Source organism: Mustela lutreola, chromosome 11 (assembly GCF_030435805.1).
Source record: "Mustela lutreola isolate mMusLut2 chromosome 11, mMusLut2.pri, whole genome shotgun sequence".
Taxonomy (NCBI): domain Eukaryota; kingdom Metazoa; phylum Chordata; class Mammalia; order Carnivora; family Mustelidae; genus Mustela; species Mustela lutreola.
In genome coordinates, this window is record NC_081300.1 from 97049884 (window position 1) to 97072071 (window position 22188).

At 43.4% G+C, this 22188-nt stretch overlaps 2 protein-coding genes across 12 annotated transcripts in view; one reads left to right on the forward strand and one right to left on the reverse strand.

Moving 5' to 3' along the window:
* Positions 1 to 7144, reverse strand: part of CCDC92 (coiled-coil domain containing 92) — a 30902-nt gene extending 23758 nt beyond the window's left edge. For 2 of the 3 annotated variants that reach the window (XM_059139686.1, XM_059139685.1), the window contains exon 1: positions 6672 to 6831. The gene's annotated coding sequence lies outside the window, so the exon portion shown is untranslated. Of the gene's footprint in view, positions 1 to 6671; positions 6832 to 7008 lie in introns of those variants that run through there. The other variant, XM_059139687.1, reaches the window with a different exon arrangement.
* ZNF664 (zinc finger protein 664) overlaps positions 6835 to 22188 on the forward strand; it is a 44006-nt gene continuing 28652 nt past the window's right edge. For 2 of the 9 annotated variants that reach the window (XM_059139693.1, XM_059139690.1), the window contains exons 1-3: positions 7371 to 7522; positions 8112 to 8248; positions 8504 to 8572. Coding sequence is in view for 2 of the 9 variants with exons in the window: in XM_059139696.1 (XP_058995679.1) it covers positions 7664 to 8029; positions 8112 to 8248; positions 8504 to 8572 (572 nt within the window). In the remaining 7 variants the exon portion in view is untranslated. Of the gene's footprint in view, positions 6966 to 7370; positions 7523 to 7605; positions 8030 to 8111; positions 8249 to 8503; positions 8573 to 16892; positions 17016 to 22188 lie in introns of those variants that run through there. The other 7 variants (XM_059139695.1, XM_059139691.1, XM_059139692.1 and 4 more) reach the window with 5 other exon arrangements.

The following is a 22188-nucleotide window of genomic DNA, read 5'->3' on the forward strand; positions in this document are numbered from 1 at the left end:
GGCAGGATTTTGCTGAAACTGGACTGAAGTGGCTGGATAGATATCCTACCTATGGACAAGAGTTTTAACTGACAAAAATCTGGGACCTTCACCTAAAAAACTGAGCAGGCTCCCAAGACGTCTAGGTACCCTCCAGTGGCATGTTAGTGTTCTGGGAGAAGCTGGGTTTTCCCAGTGGGAAGTGTTGATAAGGGGGTGTCCACGTGCTTCAGGTGCTGGTGCAGGAAGCCTGGGTGACTGGGTGAACATTGGGTTCATCGGTCCAGAGTATCATTTCAACTTTCCCGAAGGGAAAAGTTGCAGTTCTGTAGGGTTACTGGTCCTAATGTGCCCTGGACTTAACGGCAGCTCTGGTAGGAAGACACTGGCTCAGCCTTTTTAACAACTTCTCAATGCATTCACTCTTCCTCCAAGGCCCAGCAACAGGTAATCTGCTTCCTGTCTGAGCTTCTGACATGGAATGATAACCTGCACAGGAATGTTTGTGGTGTCCCGAATTTCCTCTGAAAGGTACTCCACTCTACAGCCTGCTGGCAGGTAGAATTCAGTGTAGTGTTCTAGAATGAGCCAATGACTGGTCCAAACTGCTCTGGTTCCATACTACAAGCACGGATGAGACCAGAAAACATCTCCAACAGACAACACTCCACATACCTGTTTCCAAAAAGGCCTCACCTCTGGCTTTACTTGCTCCATCTTAGACTTTTCTCTCCTAAAAAAACAGCTTTGCCCTCGACAAGGTTTGGCTTTGCTCATCTCTGAAGCAGGTCCTAATACCACAGCTTCACTATACTGATAAACCTCTTTCTGTCAAAAACGGACTTGACCACTTTCTTGATGGGAATGAACTGTTCACCTGAAACCCATCACAGGGGCTGAGAAGGCTTACTTAATCCTTTCTCCCTATCAGACAAGACTGTGTTTTCCTCTCCCCTGGGGCATTGCAATAGGGCAGGTCAATGAGCAAGTAACTCATTGGCTAAACTTTCTGGTCTGGACACCAGGACTGAACCAAAGCATAAAGATGAATTATTGCTGGAGACAAAGTCTGACCCCTCCTTGAAAGGAATAGACCATACCTAATAATCCCTGCTATATATTTGTCTACGGGAACATAAAAGTGAACAACCAACTTTCTCCATCTTTCTCACCAAAATGTAAAACAAGTATTTCTAAAAACTGCATCTGGAGGTGCCTGGGTGGCTTAAACCTCCAACTCTTGGTTTTGGCTCAGGTGATGATCTCATGGCTCACGGGATTGAGCCCCGAGTCCAGTGAAGAGGTCTGCTTGAAGATTCTCTTCCTCTGTCTGCCCCCCATGTGTTTATCCTCCCTCTCAGATGAATAAATCTTGAAAAACAACGACGACAACAACGAAACCTGGATCTGCTCCCACATGCCACAAGCCACTGGAGGAGAAATAAAACCAGTGCCTTGCACTTGGGTTGACAGGTATGACAGGTGGAGAGAAAGGGGTTAAAAGAGTCTTCTTCATTGTTCGGGGTTTGGCACGAGCCTAGCCACCTACACTTGTTCATCCCTAAGGACACTGGATAAGAAGCCAACAGAAAAATATGGCAATCCTGGGTTATTCTGCTACACAGTGAAGGAACTGTAATTTGGGGAACCAGTGTTTTTACGAATACTCTAAGTGTATGGAATAGATAGCCCTTGCAGGGTATAATGCCACACACTGTGAGGCGAAATGTGCAACTTCAGGAAAAACAGAACTGTAGCAGTACAGGGAATTGTAATTTGTATGTAGCAGCAGTGTTTAAGCAACTTTACGTAAGAAATGGGGCTTTTTTAAAAGGATGCCTCATAAACTGTCCTACCTAGAGTGAAAAGGCACAGGTGCATTCAGAAATAGATCGGGAAGGAAATCTGAAGAGCAGAAGTAGTGGGTCTTACACAGGTCTTAATTTCACATGGTAGCTGTCACCGAGGAGGCAACAAAGAAACTGCAGCAGCAGAGTACTATATGACTCGAATTCCACTTATTAAAAGTGCTCTGTTGTTTCTTTTTCTCCCTCTCCCTTATCGTCAGCTTTAAGCATTTCAGGCTTGCTCTTTTGTTTGGTGCTAACCGAAGGACTTCCACTGCTCAGTGCTGAGAATCCGGCTAGTAGAGCGAATCTTGACAGAAGGAGTACACATATTCCCTCTTCCTTTAGAGCTACAGAGAAGCAGACACTCCTTGCTTCAGAAAGCTATTTCCGATAAAATGATAAACTGGCAGGAATCGCAAAGACGTGTAACTTAGTCTGCTCACCAGTGTGGAAACCTGCATAAAGTACAAAAACTCCTGTTTTCTAGTTAACAAAGAGGCTTTTAGACAGCTGTCTGACGGCCTCAGAGACTCTGGTGAGGAGCTCTAAAAGGCAACCTTTGACCTCTAAAAAGGCTGCTTTCTAACTGGGTGCCTTACTTGATAATTTGTTGACCTCGTCATAATATTTAAAGTAGTCTCTTGGATTTTTTTTTTTTAAGTACTAAGTATTCAAAAGACTTTCTTTCTTTATTTTTTGGTTGGCCAGAGGAACTTGATGTTCTTCTCTTTTTCCCTTCATGCATAAAGTATAAATAAAAATGTATTCCGTGTTTAAAGTTTGAGTCTTCGTCTTATTTAAATGATCATACCCAAATTCAGCTGGGGATAAACCGGCACAAAAAGCATGAGGCAGGGGCACCTGGGTGGCTCAGTGGGTTAAGCCTCTGCCTTTGGCTCAGATCATGATCCCAGGGTTCTGGGATCAAGCCCCACATTGGGCTCTCTGCTTATCGGGGAGCCTGTTTCTCCCTCTCTGCCTGCCTGCCTGCCTCTCTGCCTACTTGTGATCTCTCTCTGTCAAATAAATAAATAAAATCTTAAAAAAAAAAAAAAAAAGGCATGACGGAAACTCATGCGTTAAAGAACAAAAGAGAGGACACCTGGGTGGCTCAGTGGGTTAAGCCTCTGCCTTTGGCTCAGGTCATGATCCTGGGGTCCTGGCATTGAGCCCATGTTGGGCTCCCTGCTCAGCAGGGAGTCTGCTTCTCCCTCTGATCTCTCCCTTCTCATGCTCTCTCTCTCTCAAATAAATAAATAAAATCTTAAAAAAGGAACATAAGAGAAGAAACTACAAGTTTCTGAAAGAGTAAGCACACATATACATTAATTCAGGATTGGTTTTCCTTCTAACTTCTTCCTCAACTGGAGGGGTCAGAAGCTGTTTTAATTCAATCGTCCTGTTACCATTATGCTCACCTTAAATCCTTGTACAGAGAACATTTGTTTGGGTGCTCTGCTGTTCACAGGAAGCTCTGCTCTGCCCCTTGGCTACAGAGTCCTAACCCCACCGACCCATTTAAAACACGTATCCTGACTTATAGTCAACAGCCGCCTAATCTTTCTTATTATGGATAGATCATCCCTATTGTTGATAAATTATCATTCCCAGGATTGGTTTAGCACAAATAGGACGCACCTTTTTCTTCTTCAGACAAAGCTCCAATTCACCTGATCTTTTCAGTACATTGTAATTCTATTTCTTTCAGCTGTGTTTTACCTTCAGCTGCCAACATATATTTAAAAACAACACTGACATACTGGAAGAACATCCAAGGCAATTTACTGTAGGTGGAGATGACTGGTTTTTTTTTTTTTTTTTTGCTGTGAAATTTGAGTCATGTTTGAGTAATGAAATAAACAGAAACTAAAATGCAGAGCAAGCATAAGAATCAGCCCTTAATCAGTATCTTTAAAAAAATAATTTCAGCTAAGAAGAAAATCTATTCACCTTCACAACCTGCTGACTCTGAAAAGAATGACTGACATCATCCCATTTTTAAAAAGAGCTTTAAAAAACATTCTTCTGCTTGCCTTCATAGAAATGGGCAATTTTCCTCTTAATTGAATGTTTATTGTAGAAAATAAAAGTCAAAGGAAGAAATACAACTCACATATAATTAAAAAGAGTCTTTTAAAAATCTTTTGAAAGTGAGAGTGCTGTATGACCTGTAAAGCCCCATACAAGAGCAAAGTAGAATTAAAATCACCTCTGATACCAGGCTGGCCTCTACCCTGGTAGAAATCTTCCGAGAGTTCAGGCACATTCTGGGGAGTCCTTATGCCCACAGCAGTATCTCTGAAGCCAGCATTAAAACAAAACAAAACAAAAAAAAGCCACAAAGCCCTTCAATTCACTGCCACTGGAATTCCTAAACACCCATCTCAGAAGGCCTCCCCCACACCCCATGTGATACTCCTAGTAGCCATTCCTGCTCTGTTGGGGAACGGGCTTATCTGGAAACTCTGTGGGGGAAGGAACAGCCCCGGTTTCCACTGCTGGAGATTCTAATCATAAGCAACTTCTGCTTTTATGTCAAAGTGAAATCTGTCTTCCTCTAAATACTACTTGGCCTCTTCTGTACTTGGGAATTACTCTAAATACATACACTCCCTTTGCTACATGACAAACCTTAAATATCTGAAGACAATTAGGACACATTCACTTCTCTGCAGGTTTAAACATCAAAGCTGGAGATTGAAAATTGGTGTCATTAAGCTAGCACCTACTTAATAGTCTGGAATGTGAATCTGAGTCAAACATGTGAAGCATATAGAGGCACCTAGTCATTGACTTTTAAAGATATCCAATCCAGTAGATGTAATTAATCTTAGTTAAAACATGTGTGCCCACTATGGATCAGGAACTTTTTGTGGCTGACCTTGTTCCAGACAGAAGAAAAAGGCCCATGTCTTTTCGTGTTAGACATATGAGAAAATGCTTTTTAAGTATTTCTTAAAAGCATCAACGTTAACATCAGTACTGCTGCAAATGTTCTCTGCCAATTAAGTAATGACATTAAAATGAATTTATCCAATGAATCACAGATGAAAGAGTTAAGAACCCAAGTGATCTCGGGCGCCTGGGTGGCTCAGTGGGTTAAAGCCTCTGCCTTCAGCTCGGGTCATGATCCCAGGGTCCTGGAATCGAGCCCCACATTGGGCTCTCTGCTTGGCAGGGAGCCTGCTTCCTCCTCTCTCTCTCTCTCTCTCTCTCTCTGCCTGCCTCTCTGCCTACTTGTGATCTCTGTCTGTCAAATAAATAAATAAAATCTTAAAAAAAAAAAAAAAGAACCCAAGTGATCTTCCATTGCAAGCAAAAGGATTCACTTAAAAAAAAAAATTAACAATATTTTCCAAGAAGCCTGTTAAATTGATGTATTTACATGTACTAAAATAAAAATCTGATACACACAAATAACTGTTTTGTATCTCAGATTTTAAATCTACCTAAACTAAATTTACTGAGTAATTATGACGCAGAGAAACAAAAACTATTTTAAAATTTTTCAAGTGTGTATATGTAAACACACATATATACACAAGTATATATACATATCACAAGTCTTAAAATCTTTCCCCAAAAATATTTCATAGAAGATGAACATTTAGCCAAAAGAAATAAATTTAAAACATCTTTGGGGATAAAAGTCATTTTGAATGTTAGCATCTTTTTCCTTACAATTCAACGGGAAGAAAATGCAGGCACGTTCTTGACAGTGCAAAAAAAAAAAAAATCATTTAATAAAACAATAACAAGGTTCTTTATATATATCTCATACTTAAAAATCTGATTTAAAAAGACCCAGCAATTCTAGCTTTACCACTCTTACAGGTAGGTTTCTGGAAATGCGTAATGTATTAAAGCACTACAGCCTCGGAGCTTGTATTTTGTAATAAGACTTATTACCGCAACCTAAATTTCAGAGCGCGACTCTATTTCCTCTTAGGTCACCTCATTTTCAATCGCCGGAACAGATCATACCGCTAAATATCAAAGTGTGAATTTAAGCAATACAGGTCAGCATGAAGACGCAAGTTAGATAAACTGGGGTAACTCGCTGTAGCAGACAGCAGCTCTGTAGCCAAGCCTGCGGCTCTGCTGCATATTTGCATTATGCTCAATTTCATGAATTCCAAGCAAATCGTTATTAGGGTCATCTAAAGCCCACATCAAAGCTTCAGTAAAGGGCTGTAAGGTAGAGTACTTACGTAAAGGGTTATGAGGACAGGAGACAACGCAACTTATCGGGGAGGGTCTCTAACGTACAGAGGATGGTAAAACGCATTTAAAAAGGAAATTTGGATGAAGAGGGCCGCCTCCCCCCAGCATCCCAGACAAAGCACGGCCAGGCCCTCGGGCGCTCCTAGTGCACCTGCAATGCGGATCCCTCACTCTACAAACCCACCCCAGGGATGGTCGGAGCAGACCCTGGGCTGGCCGCTGCTGCCCCATCGGACTGGCTTGGGTGCGCGGTGCGGACGGTCCGCAGCCTGGACTGGGGCCCTGGCAACGGCACCCCCTCCCCATAACCGGCTGGAAAACGCTGCAGGCAGCGGGCGCGGGGTCGTGGCGCCTCACTTCTGCCCTCCTTTCCACCTTTTCTCGTCTCTCCCCCCGCCACCGCTGTTTCCTCAAGGGGACACCCTTCCCCACCGCCGAGAGCCCTGGGGGTGAGACGCGAGGACCCCCCACCCGCTGCAGAGAGGGCTTTTAAATCAGCCCTAAATAAATTCCTGTCCCGACAGGTGCCGCCTCCCCCGCCGGCGCCCGCAGAGCTTCCCCAGAGGAACCGCCAGGTGAGCGGGGCTGGACTCGGTCACACCTCGGGCCCCGCCTTACCTGCGGGCGCGGCCGTCGCGGTCCTTCAGGCGGCTCCCCCCCTCGGCGCGGTCCTCCCGGCGGGCGGCTGCGGGGGCTGGCGGCCCATGGGCGGGGCGGCGGGCGGGGCTGGCTCCCGGCTCCGGCCCTGCCCCGGCCGGGCGGCCGAGGGAGGTCAGTGGGCGCCGCCCGCCGAACGCATCTCGCCGGCTCCCACCCGAGCGCTCGCCGCGGTGCACGCTGGGAGCGAGGGCCGGGGCGGCGAGCCAGGCCGTACTGACCGGGCGGACGGCTGAGGCGCCGGGGCGGCGGCGGGTCTGTCTGAGGGGCAGGTCGAGGGAGGACGCTCGATACTCACTTTGCGGGGAGGGGGCGACGCCCCCCCCACCCCCAGCTGTGGCGGGGCAGGGGACGGGACCCAGGGAAGGGAGGGTCTGGCCGGTGGGACGCAGGCGCAGAGCTCAGGTGCGGCCGCACTGCGGTTGCCCAGGGTAACGCGGGCCCGGGTGGGGCGGGGAAGGAGGAGCGAGCAAGCGAGCGGGAGCGCGCGCGCAGGGCCGTGGGGGGGGGGGTTGGGGGGGTACCCGGGACCCGCCTGGGATTGGGGGGAGGGCGCGCGCGGGCGGCCGACGGGGGCGGGGGCGGGGGGGTTGGTGCCGGGGCGAGGGCCGGACGGCGCGCATGCGTGCGGCCCCCGCTCCCCCGGGACTCGTCGGCCCCGTGCGTGCGCACGCGCGCTGTCCCCCGGAGGCGTCTGGGTGTGCGGAGCGCGCGCGCGCGGCTCGGAGGCGCACCTGTGAGGTGTCCCTTGAGGAGAGGGAGGGTGGGTGCGCGGAGCCCGCGGCCTGGGGCGCTTCAACCCCTCACTTGGAGTGAGTTGTCGGGCGGCCGGGCTGCAGTCCCTCTATTTCTTTTCGGGAACGAGGCGGGGGCGGGGGGCGAAAGGGGAGCGGGCTCGGGGTTGGAAGGAGGATGAGTGGGCTGAAGAAAAGAAAAACAGCCCATCACTTAGGATGGGCCTCGCGCGGGGGCCGGCCCTTGGGCGTCGGTGGGGAAGGTCACAGCGGCCCCCGCCCCGCAGCCGGGCGGCCCGGCGGGCACCGGGCAAGGCCTCACGGAGCGCAGCCTGGCCTCGGGCCTCGGCCGGCCGGCGCGGGCCCGCCGTGCCGGGAGCGGGGCGCGGGGGTCACAGATGGCGGCCGGGTGCGCGGCGAGGGATGGGCAGCGGCAGGGGCGAGGCCGGGCGGAGGCCCCCCGGGAGCCGGACTCCCGAGCCGGGCTCCATTGTTGTTGGAGCCGAGGGAAGGGGGAGCGAAGCCGCTTCAGAAGCCCGTGGAGCCGCGCCTTGGAGCCTTTCCAGGCGGGTCCCCGGAGAGGCGGTAATGGCCGCGCCGTGGGAGCGGGGAGCCGGGCTGCGCCGCGGAGAAGCCCGGCTGCATGGTGTGCTGTTGTGTCTTTTAGAGCGCCCCGCGTCCGGGCAGAGCCCGCCGAGCATCCTGCTCAGGTGATGAGGAGCCCTTCGCGCCCCCAGCGCAGAGCGCCGCTGCCGCTGGACGCCTCCATTGTTTGACCACAACAAGGGCCGGATTCTCAGCCAGGTAAACTGGAGGGCCGCGCGGCCGAGCTCCCTCTCCACTCCCGCACCCAAAGGAGTCCTCTCCCCTTTCAGGACTCGACTGCAGTTGGCTTTCTGTCCCCCGCTGCCGATTAACTCGCGCTGTCCACCTCCCAGACCTTTTCCCGTCTGGATGACTCTTCCCGCATCTCGGTGCCAAGTCACCTCTCATTTCCCTCAGAACTCGGCTCCTTTGTGAAACCTTCCTGGCCGAACTCTAACAACTCCATCTCTCTAGGAGGAGCTTGCGCTGTACTCGTCCAGGGGCTGGTTTGTTGGCTGGTTGTCTTACTGCAACAAAGACTAGGTATTAAAAAAATAATTTAAGTTACTACTTTTTATTTTTTATTTTTTTTTAAAGATTTTATTTATTTGACAGAGAGAGATCACAAGTAGGCAGAGAGGCAGGCAGAGAGAGAGGGGGAAGCAGACTCCCTGCTGAGCAGAGAGCCCGACATGGGACTCGATCCCAGGACCCTGAGATCATGACCTGAGCGGAAGGCAGCGGCTCAACCCACTGAGCCACCCAGGTGCCCCGAAGTTATTGCTTTTTAAAGAGACGTCTTTGCGACCTTTAGGTGGTTCATTGTTTTAACAGGATTGTGCCGGGTTTTTTTTTTTTTTTTTTTTTTTCCTTCTTGTTGTTGATATGTTTTGTCTTCTGTTTTAGAGAGGCCCCGACTTCCTTTATAGTTGCACAGCTTTTAGAGCAGAAAAATGACCTGTCTGTTCAATCCATAGGTTAATTTAAATTTTAAAAGATTAGTTTTAAATAGGTAGAGTAACTAATTTTCTTGGTAAAAACTAAAACATCCCAGACACGCCTGACGTCTTTCTCTGCCAACTCCTGCCATAGTTATCGGAGATAATAACTATTACATGTTCCATGTGTATCTTTCTAGATCTTATAAAATATTTCCCCTTGTGTGTACTTGCATTATCTTTGACGGTTTTAACAAGTACTAGTGCATTCTTATCTTTCAGTTTCAGCATGTAATGCCTTAACTGGTGTTGGAGAAGTGCTGCATCATGTTCCATAGTTTGGGTATCCCCTAGTTAATTTAGCTATTTCCCAGATGGGTGGCAATTTAAATTTTAACTTTATATTGAAAGCAGCTCTTTGGGTGGTGGTTCTCTGGTGAAATGAAATTTCCGTTGAAGGGAGCATAAATCTACACTAATTACAGACGCAGGCCCCTAGGATGGAAGTTCTCTTTGGTTAGGACATTTACATGTGGGACCGCTACCCCTCCCCCAATGTAATTATGACTCTAGTACTTTCCAGTCCTTTGACCTTGAGGAGGTCAGTCAAAGCCTCAGTTTTCTTTTCTATAAATGCTGATAATACCTGCTCTGTCTACTCCACAGAGTTCAGTGGTATGAGGTTTTCACATGAAAGTGCTTTGCAGAATGTAAAGAAGTATATAAATATTGGTTTTACTAGCTTTTGTGATCCAAAAGGACTTTTTATTTGCAATGTAATTTATACTTTTTTTTGACCAGATGTGTCTGTTACAGTATAATAGAGATCTCCAACTTTGAATGCTTTTAATTTGCGATTTTGCTTTAATTTTTATCAAGGACCATTAATATGTTAGACTTCTTAAAGAGAATTTGACAAAGCACGTTTTTCCTAGTGCTTTACATACTTTAGAAAATAAGGCATAAAATAGTGGATTGTGAATAAAGTATCAGTGAAGTGAATGCTACATAAAACAAAACTCATATTTATACAGAACGTTTCCTAATGATACAATTTAAGTATGTATTTTCCTTTGGCAACATCAGATTCAGGTTAGCTTTTATGTCCTTGGGGTAAAATGTATTCTTAATGAATTTGCAGACAGTATCAAAAAGAGTCTTAACAGTTTAAATATTGATTGATATAAAGGGTATTGTTTTAAGATGTCAGAGATACAATTAAGGTTTTTTTAGGTGTTTTTGTTTCATTCATATATATTTGAATGCTTGTGGTGTGGCCAGCATAATCAATTTGTTTGTGTTCTCTTAAGGGTTATAATCTATGGGGGTGGAGGGAACCAGAAATGATACAATCCTATAACTGCATGTATAATCACAAACGGTATCTGTTAGGAAAGTTAAGTAATACTGGTTATAAGAGAGTATAAAAAGGAGAGCAAATTTTAGATTGTGAAAAGAAGGCCCAGGAAAGACTTTGTGTATATATATATATATATTTTTTTTTTTCTCTTTCTTTCTTTTTTTTTTTTTTTTTTTTTTTGCAAAAATAAGATTTGAGCTGAGATCTGAAGGTTGAGTAGGCGTTAGCGTAGAATGATGGGGGATAATTTTCCAGGCAGGGGAATGGCATGTGGGGAGGCCCTGAAGGGAGAGAGAGCTTTGCCCATTCCAGGAACTGAAAGAATGACTTGTGGATAGATTCTGGTGGGTGAGAGGGAAGTGTGGCTAGGCAGGGGGCCAGATCATGTAGGGTCTTGTAGGACAGGTTAAGGATGTTTTATTTTATTCTCAGTGAAATGGGAAACCATTGCAAGGGTTGGATCTGAAGCAGGAGAATGACATAATCAGATTTGCATTTTTAAACAGCCACTCCAGCTGCTGCATGCAGAATGTGGGGGTGGTGGTGGGAGAGTAGAAGTAGGGGAGACTAGGTAGGCATTTCAGAAGTCTGGAAGAGAGGTATCTTTTCCTTGGAGTTCACATTGAATTCAAACTGCCACCTAAACTGCAGACAAAATAGATACTTGATTTTTTTAAAAATTCCTTGTTTCTTAGTTTAAAAAGTAGGTGTTTTTTTGTGCTAAAGTACCCATAAATATTAAGCTAATTATCCACAATCTACTTAACAGAAAGTTATCAGAGTCAAATTAAAAATTGGGTATTATTTAACATTGCTTTTGTAAGTTTTATTAAAGTAGTAATATATGAAATTAGAGTGAGGTAAGGATCTAAAATTAGAATAAGGGAAGTATTTATAGATGCTATTGGCTACAAAAATGAGAATAACAAACCATTATACAAAGAAAAATTGAGTAAGTGGGTACACAATGGATATATAAAATTCATAACTTTCTGAACACCAGAAATAACCTGCATAAACTAAAATGGAAAAGAAAAAAACCAACCAAAAAATAGGCTCTGATCACAATACAAAAAAACATTAAACATGTAAGTCCAGCTTTATTGAGACAAGTGCAGTCTGCATGGAGGACCCTGTAAATGATCCTGAAAGATAAGAATGTCTTAAACGAAAAAACAAACCATATTCCTGGATGTGATGTTTAAACATAAAGCTATCCGTGTGGGATGAACTGGACAGAATAATTATGAGTAATGAGGTGGCACAAATCCTTTGTGATAATTAAACATGTTATAGAGCCCCGTTCAATACAGTGTTAATGCTGGCTTTACAATATCTGTACGGGTCTCTAGAACCTATTCAGCACCCCAAAAATATATATGGGAATATAGTAAATGATAAATCAGCATGAATGCCCCCTAAATCATAAAGAAAATGTGGAAGTAGATATTAAAATCTGGAAGAGAGGGTTCTGTGTGTTAAGGTGGACAAAGACTTTGCAATCAGACCTGAACTAGAATCTTCTAAGTGAGGAAAATAATACCTGCTGTGCAGGTGTTGTGAGGGGAAGAGGTCTAGGTCCTGGTATTTCTCGGGTGTTAGGATCTGTTATTAGTTAAAAAAAAAATCAATGTATTAGACTACAAAAAAAATTTAAAACTTCTTAAAGAAGAGAGGGAAAACAAAACCCTAAGATTAGAAGCCAAACCACAAAGTAGGAAAATATTTGTGACAAACATAAGTGAAGGCTTAATATCTTCAGCATGTAAGGAACTCAGATCAATGAGGAAAATAAGAAAAGTCCACACACAAGTGGTTACAGGATGTGGACAGACAGTTCACTGGAAAGAGCTATAATTTGTTAAACATGGGCAAATAAGTCTGCTGTCACTAATAATCAAATAGTTTGTAATTACTCCTCCAGAAAAGTTAGATTTGATTCTCAAGAGCAACAGAACTAGAAGATGTTTAAAAATGAAACAAATGCAGAAAAGCTTTATAAAGAAAAACCTTTACCTGAACAATTTAAAAGCTAACCTTAATAAATGGGCAGGCATACATGTTACTGGAGGGGAAAGCATTATTGTAAACATTGAAATATTCTACAAAGTAAGCTGTAATTTTAATGTAGTTTCACATAAAATCCACGTGAGAGTTATTTTTGGACACTTGATAAATTCTAAAATTCATCTGGAAGAGGAAATGTGCTAGAATGGTCAAGAAATTTTTCAGATGGAAAAATAATGATGGAAGATTTGCCATACCAGATATTAAAACATACTGTAATGCTGCACTGATCTAAATGGTGAGCACAAGCATCGATAAATTATTGCACGGAAGAGTAGAATCCAGTAACAGACCCATTTATATATAGGAATTTAGGATTGAATAAAGTTGGCATTTTGAATACAGTTGGGAATTGATTATTCAATATACTGTGCAGGGATAAATGGGAAGAAAGATTTTATTTCTACGCATTCAAGATGAATTTTATTTGGCTCAAAGAACTAACTCAAACACAACTGTAAAGATACTAGAAGAAAAGGGAATTATGTGGGAGACTATATTATGTTGGAAAATCTGATTTTTTTGTAGACCACTAAGGTAAGACCAAGACCCAAAATCATAAGGAAAGGAGTGATAAATTTGAATCATTATCAAAGTTGACATTTCTGTGTGACAAAAGACATTTCAAGGTGACAGGAAAAAATTTGTAACATGTTTAAAGAGTTAAAGAATAACAGAATTGATACAATTAAGAAATGAATGGAGGAGAGAAGTAGTTCCCAAAGAAGTGAGAGTCAAAGCAGTGAAGAGGGTTTCAGTGTCACTTGTGATTAGGGAAATGAAAATTAAAACAACCAGATTTTTTCAGTGGGGCTTTCATGCAAGAATTTAAAAGATAGTGAAGGGTGTGGAGGAAAAGGCACCTAATACATTGTTGGGAACACAAAATTGGATCTGCCAAATAATTTGGCAGAGCCTATAAAAAATTTTGAAAACATGCTTTGATCTAACAGATTCTCCTCAAGGAATCTGTAATATTCCCACAAGAGAACATAAGTTAGTATGTGCAAAGTCTATTGTAGCATCATTTATAATAAAAAATGGGAGATAACCACAAATAAATTTTGGTATTTGTATACTATGGAACGTTATGTAGCTTTTAAAAAGAGAGGTAGATTTATATGCATTGACGTAGCCTGGATGGATGCCTGGAATATATTGTTGAGTCAAAACAAATTTAATTCCATCTTTTTTGTAAGATAAAAAAAACCCAGATATTCTTGTGTGTATGTTCTGAATAAAAATAGAAAAAGTCTAGAAAGATACATGGAAAATATTTAATTGTGACTTAGGGAAAAACAAGAGAGACTGATTTTTTTATTTCACATATTTTTGAGTTTCAGGTTTTTTACAATGAGTATTTACTTTTGTGATTGAGATGTTATAGATTCTTACTTATCAATTTAATAAAGGCCTACATTTAGACTAAAAAATTACCATACTGAGGAGGACGTGGGGAAAATGTCATACTGTTTGGTTACATTGGCCATGTGTATCAAGAGCCTTGAAAAGTATTCATATTCCTTGATGTAGCAACTGATCTAGGAACTGATCAAAGGCATATTTTTAAATATAGAGAGAACAAAAAATGTATATCCTAGAGTTATTTTTTAGGGTGCTTTTGGAGAATGATTAAATTGTGGTATGTCCACTGGATAATATATAGTTGTTAAATGTTTATGAAGAAAATGTATTAAAATGCTTATGACAGTGTTAAGTGGGAGAAAATCAGAATACAAAATTGGATATGTGACATGATTCAAACTCTTGATCAAAGATCCCAGTAACCCTCCACAAAAACCTATGATGGAGAAGTGTCTAGAAGAAATTAGATGAAAATCTTAAAAATTAGGGACTTTGGGTGATATAGCATTGTGATTTAAACCTTTTTTATATTTTCTAGAATTATATGTATTAACATTTATATTGGAATATTTACTTTTAAAAGTATATATAGGACATAGGTTAGTTGTGTGGTTAATAGGTATGTGTGCTTTTAGAAATAGGCAAGCCCTATCATATGTTAAAGCATACTCTAAAATGTACTCTAAAAACTAGTATTTGAACATTTTTGAGTGATGCATTTGGAATAAATTTGAATGAATTTTGCTGCTTTCAGTATTTGGAGGAAAATTGGTTCTAGCAATATGCACAATAAAAGTAGTTCTCATTTTCAAATATTCTGTCTGTAGAATAAATGCAGAAACTTGAACATGGGCCGTGGGATTTCTTTTCTTGCTAACTCCAGTGTTTCGAATGCACAGATTTGGTCATGGAGCAAGTTGTATTTTCCTGAGTCTTTCAGGATGAGGAGGGCTTAGCCAGCTAGACCACAGGCAGAAGCATCGAGAGTATGGCTACGGTGCAAAGCCTGCAGAGTGGAGCTCAGGGTACCTGGGAACATGCATTGTAGGCGAGGTTATCATCAGGGCACGTGGGTTCAATTCCTTACCAAGTGTTATTGTGGCATGTGCTTTAGTGGACAAATCCAAGTAAGTGTGATAGAAGAGGTGCATTACAGGACACGTAAGGGCTCTGGGAACACATGGAAAGACCTCGCACATAATCCAAATTTGAGTGTAGGGGTGAAAGTGAGGGATTGCTTCCCAGAGGAAGTGATATCTGAGGTGGGCCCTGAAGGTAAACAAAGGGAACAGTTAGTGTAAAGGCCTGGAGGTAAAAGGAGTGTGGGGAGGAGAGCACAGGAGTCAAGGCGAAGTAGCAATTAAGACCTGGGGAGTTTGAAGGTGTTTGGTTTGGCTAGAGCTAGAATTGGAGTGGGTAGTTGTGAGAGACGAACCGAGAGAGATAAGTAGGAACTAACATTGTTCAAAGTTTAAAAACCACATGAATAAATGTGCAAATTACCCTGAAAGTTAATGGGACCCTTTGAAGAACTTTAAGCTGGGTGATAGCAGTCCCTTTTACATTTTAGAAAGATTACATTGTGGATAGTGGATTAGAGGGAGGCAAGACTAGAGGCTTTTATAGGAGAAGATGACAGTGGCCCGAATTACAGCTGAGACAGCATAGGTAGGGAGAATAAATTCAGGTGACACTGAGGAGATAAAGTAGACAGGCCTTCATGAGGGGGAGGAGGGGGACTGATCACCAGGTTTCTGGCTCAGGCAGCTGAGGGGCTGGTGGACTCATTTCCTGTAGTTGAGAGTATAGTTGGCTTTGGTGAAGAGATAACAGATTGGGTTTTGGACATGCTGAGTGTAAAAGGCTTATAGGACAGGTGTGTAGTTAGCTGAGGAGGATTTTATGTGCATCTATATGCTTTGATACATGAATGACTGGGCACTGTGCACAAGTTCATTATTAAAATCAGTGTTTCTATGTGGTAAAATTTTTTTGGAGTATAATTATAGAGTTATAAGTGGTTTAAGATTAGGAAATACGTGTCTGGGTTAGACTGGACCGTTGATGCCTGTTACATGGAGTTATATAAGATTGCATGAGCCTAACTTTTTTGGTAATATTGTAATTGTCTTTTGGACTAGACTCTGCCAGTCTGAGCAGGTGGTGGTTTCTCTGAAGAGTGTTAGTGCTCTTGTTGTCAGTACATGACTGACTGGAGTGCTCTCTGTTGATGTGGACAAACTGGTCCTTTCCACATGGAGGCAGCCCATACAGGGGCAGACACGCAGCTGGAAGTGCTCACCTCACCATTAGAAGTTGTCTTAGTCCATTCAGGCTGCTATCACAAAACTAGCCCAGATTGGGTAGATACAACAACACACATTTGTTCCATCTCAGTTTTGGAAGTGGGAAGTCCAAGATCAAGGTCTGGCAGATTCAGTGTCTGGTTGAGGGCCCACTTCCTCATTCACAGGTTGCCATCCTCTCCCTGTGTCCTTGGTGGCAGAAGGAGTAGGGTCTCTTGTAAAAGAGCACTAATCTCCTCATGAGGGCTCCACCCTCATGAGCCAGTCACCTTTCAAAGGCCCCACTTCTAATACCATCACATTGGGTGTTGGGTTTCAGTATATGAATTTGGGGTGGTGGTGCACACATTTAGTCTACAGCGGAAGTGTGGCAGGAGACCTGAGAATCATTCACAGTGTGCTTGCCGCGTGGCTGGTGCGGCAGCCACGGGAGTGGGTGAGAACCTGTGGGGCAGAACGAGAAGCAGCTCAAAGCAGAGCTGCATCTTGTGGGCATTGAGGGAAAAGGTAGTGGAGAATGTGCCTACAGAAGAAGTTATTAGAGTGGAAGGAGCATGTCTTCATCAGAGACCATTTGGTGGTTGAAAAAACCCATTTGAAATGGCTTAAGTGAAGGGGGATTTCTGAGGAGGTCTCCATGGCATCCAAGGTGGTTTCTTGCCTGGAGCACACTAGTTCTGGAAAGTTGACAGGAGTCTGCAGCTGCTCTCTCTGCCTTGGCTCTCCTGAGTCTGTAACCCCTGCCAGTTCACAGATTCAGCCTTTCCACTTCCCAGTTCTAAATTCTCAGGAGAGAGAATCTGAGAGTTCACTGTTCACTGTCGCAGTGCCAGCGGAGCTGATTTGCCTCGTTGCGTACCTGAGCCTGGGGGGCTGGCCAGGCAGCGGCTACAGAGGGAGCTCGTGAGAGTGCAGAATCCTGGCAGCTGAGGAGGAAGTTCCCAGAATGGGTGAGAACAGTCATTTTAAATGGCTTAGAGATATGATGAAGGGATAACGGGTGAAACTAGGTGGATAACTAGTGGCTATGGTCAGTTTAGTTTGTACAGAAATTGGAGGAAAAGAGATTTTCAAAAAAATGAAATTAATTTTGGAGTTGTGTCAGAGCATTTAAAGTTTAAAAAGCAGTAATTTTTTTTTTTTTATTGTTTTGCACTGCAATTTCACTAAAGCATTTCTAAGCCTTTATTCTAACTCTGGAATTTGCAGTGTCTCTCACGTCACCTGATATGCTTTAGGAAATTCAGTAAAGCTATTCTAGAGCTCATTTATTTTTTATACCCGCAAGTTCATAAAATAATCATAGCTTATTTCCACATCTTATTTTGCAGTGCCTACCATGGTATTGTCATGGAGTTTTCGGCCCTTGTTATGGCCAGAGCAAACCTCTGTCCCAAAGATTATAAATTCTGCCTGTTAGGTAAATGATAAAACAATTCATAAAAAAATCTGAACCCCTTTTATTTCTGTGAGTAAACTCCATTATGTCTCTCTGGCTTTCAGATTATTTTTAGGTGTCCATTTCAAACATGTTAGGATTAAGGTTGATAGGATTGAAGAATATTTCACTGATTGATATTACTTGGCGTCGGCTAGCAAACGTGTCAGGTTTTCCAATTAACCAATATTCAGTATTACTGCATCTCTATGTTAGGGACAGAAATAGACCCTCGTGATAAACCTCCAGCTCACAAAATCAGGGAACCTGCAGGTTGTACAAGTCTTTATGATGTTTGGCATCTCGTTAGAGGTAGTCATTATCCACTGTGAGATTCACTTTGGGTTCTAATACCTTTGTGCAAATATCCATGAACGTTTCTGAGCAAGTGTTTGAGTGCCCTCTGGAGGCATTATGAATGGTTTAAACCCATACTCCTAAAAATGGTTTTCTTGAACGGCCCCAGTGGAGTACCAGTGGTCTAGATGGTTAAACTGGGGTGAATATAAATCGGGAGCACAGGAGAGCTGAGATGGAGCCCATGAGAATACCAGTATTTATGGAGGAGCAGGACCTCTCCAGGCTGACTGAGTGTAAGGGTTATGTGGCAGAGGCAGAAGGGAGCCAAATGAGTGTGGTTGGTGGTGTTCAGTGAGGTAAAGATTTACAGATGCCCTTGAGTTTGGCCAAGAGGAGCTTGAGTGGTGTGGCGGTGGGTTGAGGAATGAATGGGAAGTGAAGTTGTAGAAATCAGGAAAATAAGTCTTTAAGATGTTTCCGTAGGGAAATGGGAGAGAAAGAGTATGTGACAGCTAAAGAAGGTGTGGGATTAATACTGGTTTTCTTTAAGATAGAAGAGACTTTGCATTGCATTTAAGTAATGGAGGAAAATCAAGCAGAGGGAAGACAAAGTTGAAAGATGTGTAGGGATTGGGAATAGAGAGAGCTGGCTTTAAAGTTACTAGCCTGAGATAGTTGTTGAGGGAGGACGTTGCCTTTCATATGGACTTGGAAGGTGGCAAATCATTTTTAATTCTTTGTGGGGTGATAGGGAAATATTCCTTAGGCAGTGGGAAATACAGGCCCTAGAAGACAGGACTGGTCCAAGAGAATGTGGAATTATCATGGAAATGGTCTTCAGTGAGCCCAGCAGGTGGTTGATTCAGGGCACACCTTTCTAGGATACTTGTGTTTAGCCCATCAGACTGAAAGAAACAGTCCTTGCCCTCAGTAAGGCCTGAGGGGAGGTGAATGAGTGCCAGGATCGGGGACCAAAGAGACTTGGATGAACCAGGAGTCTGAATTGTGAGGAGTGGCCCAGTGGTCTAACAAGGAGATCACCATTTTGAGAGCAGTTTTGTATGTAGAAGTAGTGTAGCCTTAGGTGGGGTGGGGCAGAAAGGGAAAGGAGTGTGCCCAGGAGTGGAAACAGAATGTGTAGATGATTGTGGGTTAGTCTGAGCAGTGGAAGTGAGAAGAGTGACCTGGGCCTAGCGCGGCAGGCCAGAGGCACTCCGGAGAGAAGATGGGGACTTTTGTGGGTACAGCCAGTTAACAGTTACAGTTACTCTAGAAAAACAGTCATACTTGGTTTTCGCTTTTACAGGTATAAGATTTAAATTTTGTATAACTTATATGCTGCCACCTATTAGAAAATAGTTTTGAGAACAGATTGAGAATCTAAGTGGGAGAGAGTGTGTAGGTCTGTTCGCGACATTCAGGGGGGCTCTTGTATAAGGAGAGGCAATACATGTGACCAACTTTTGACTGATTATTCTGAAAAGTGTCAGAAGTTGAATCCTTTAAATGTGCAGGACCATTTGCAATCACGAATAACATTTTTCCATTTTTGGAAAAACTAACAGGAGGCTTATCTTCAGTTTTATAAAATTTTAAGGAAAGAAAATAGATTCCTGATATCAGAAGCATTAGAGTATGTTTAAATTCGGGAGGGAGGGTGATTTCTAAGTTCAGAGTACTGAGTTTCGAGTGGTAGGGCATAATATTTAGTCATAGGCATATACAAGGGGTCGGGTGAGTAGGTCCCAACTTAAGCCCAGACATGTCCACTGCTGTGGGACTGGTTTGTAGACCATGGAAGGCCTCCACACTCTTCTCTCTGGCAGCCTTTACCATGTCATGTAGCAGACATTAAAATTGCACCCAGGTCCCACACAAAATTAGCTTTTACAGAACTGTGAGTTAAGCTTCATTTGACCAGTAGAGGACTTTAAACATTTATTAACTTTGATGTTATAATTTTCTTCGCATATTTTGGATCCAATAAATACTTTTTTCAGGTCTCAGCATTTCCATAGGCCCTTGAGATGCTCATAAGCCCTAGGGACTGTCCGCTGCTGAGGGCACCTAAGGGATGAGACACCCCTGTTCTGCTGGAATGTCTAGGCACGTCTGGCAGGGTGGACTGGCCAGGAATCTTGTTTGTTGGAGGCACCCAACTGCCCTCTGGGGAAGATCCATCCTCAGGGGAGCTGAAGTACCTGTTTCAAGTTAGCTGTTTTTTGTTGCAAGGAACAGAGATCCATTCAGACCATTTTGTAAAACATGGTGCAAGGACGCACCTGGACTGAAAACCTCAGGAGCTCTGGCGGCTCGGGGACAAGCCATGGTCTTTCCCATGGACAGTGGGACCTCTCAAGGTGGCTCTCTTTGCTTTGTCTTTTCCCTCTTGCTGCATCTGGCTTACTTTTCCCTTCTCCCTCAGTCTTTTCTCTGACTTAGAGAGATTGTTTCCTCGTGACCTCTCTGGTTCCTGTGTACTTCGTGACCTTTCAGCTGTACCTTATGGCTAATCACCTCATTCTCAGAATTTAGCTTCCTGAGAAAGAGGTTGGGAATCTGACGGGGTTGTTGCTTTTATTGTTATAAGCCACTGTTAAGCTCTTGGGTCAGGTGTCTGAACTTGGTCTAAGAGGCAATGGAGAGGTGAAGAGGAGTGGTCGTGGGGTCCACTGCAGCCTGGGCCTTCCCTGAAAGCCGAGACCATTCCTGTTGGCAGGGTTTGCAGGCTCATAGACACCATGATTGGCATGGGTAGTTCAGTAAGGAAGAAAAAACCTGGCCTAATATCAAAACCATTTGAAATTCTTCCAAATGTATTCCTACCCTTCAAAGCCCTGTTAATAGCCTTCATTCTAAGTCAACCCTTTGTTTCCATAGAAAAACTAAAATCACTAAATATATTGGAAGCATTTTCACTTTTCCATTTTCCTCCTCTTTTATTCAGACTCTGACATTGCAGGGTCACTCAGGACGATCTGCAGGATTCTATTTCTCATGTTAGTGATTTCTGCTGAAAATAATACAGCTACTTCAGACAGCTGTTAGAAAAGTTGGGTAATTCTAACCTCATGTCATGCATATACTTCCTTTCCCCCAAGGATCCAGGAAGCTATATAGGCATACAGTAATTTAGCAGCATCCCCAGATGCATGAAATTTAAAACAACTAAATGTTAGGTCTGAATGTCAACATGGCAGCAGTTTGATCAGTGCCTTTAATAGGTCATCAGACTTCCCGAGGAAAAGTGGTGTTCCTCAAACTTAAAAATAGGCACTATGAATTGTGTAAGGCTAATGAATCACAGACCTGTACCCCTGAAACAAATAATACATTATATGTTAGTAAAAAATACAAATTGCAAATTAATAGGTGTTGAAATCTATAGCCAGACTACTCAGCAGTTACGGAGTCTAACAGAGAGGGAGGTAGTAGGTGGAACAAGTAAAGCCATGATAATGATAACTGATCCTTATTGGGCCTTTACAAATTTCCGTGCACTCATTTCTGTCCTTGTCATGCATTAACTTATTTAATGCTTAAACTACCTCAGAAGATTACCTTGCAAGGTCAGCAGCCTTCACTATCTCTGCTAATTGCATTCTTAACCTCTTAGGTGAAGGGCTCAGAGCTAATGTGTGGTAAAGCCAGGGTACCAGCCTGCTCAGCCTGGCTCCAGTCTGTGCTCCTTCAGTGTTCGGCTTACTGACAAGTGGTGAAAAACCAGTACTGATCGTAGACCCACTCAGATTCCAGCCTTTCCAAGTCACTTACATCCAGGATCCAATATCTATGGACCTAAAATTCAGTTTGGATAAATTCCTATCAGAGGCTAACTGTAATAGCTTGGAGTGAACTAATAACTTGGATTCTTCTTTCAAGGGTTTCTCAGGTTTTCCCATTTTCTCTTTGACCATATATACCTCGAATCCCATACATTTATATGAATCTCATATATAAGTGAGGATACTTGTATTCTGAGCCAGTTATTCAAAAAACTTTATGATCCTGAATTTTTAATAATATAGAACTTTTTTCTTCGGTTTCCTTGAGGATCCACTGTGGCCCCTCCTCTGTCTCTTTTTCTGGAATGTCTTGGGGGTTTTGACTCTTGTCACTATGCTAAGTTTTCTCCTTGTTTCACTACTTTTTCCCAGATGGAAATCCCCCTCAAGTTTCTCTAAACCAGAGCTCTCTCTGGAGTTTCTTCTAAGCATGTGCCCTTTGGGCTCAACAAGGAGGAAGCTCCTCAAGCTCCTAGTTGTCCCCAAACTCTTGCCTGTATCTGGCGTTGAATTTCCGAGACCTTGGGCGCTTTCCTTATCTCTAAACACAGCAGAAACACCTTTGTCCCATTTGAGTTCTTTTTTCCTCTGAGGTCTGGC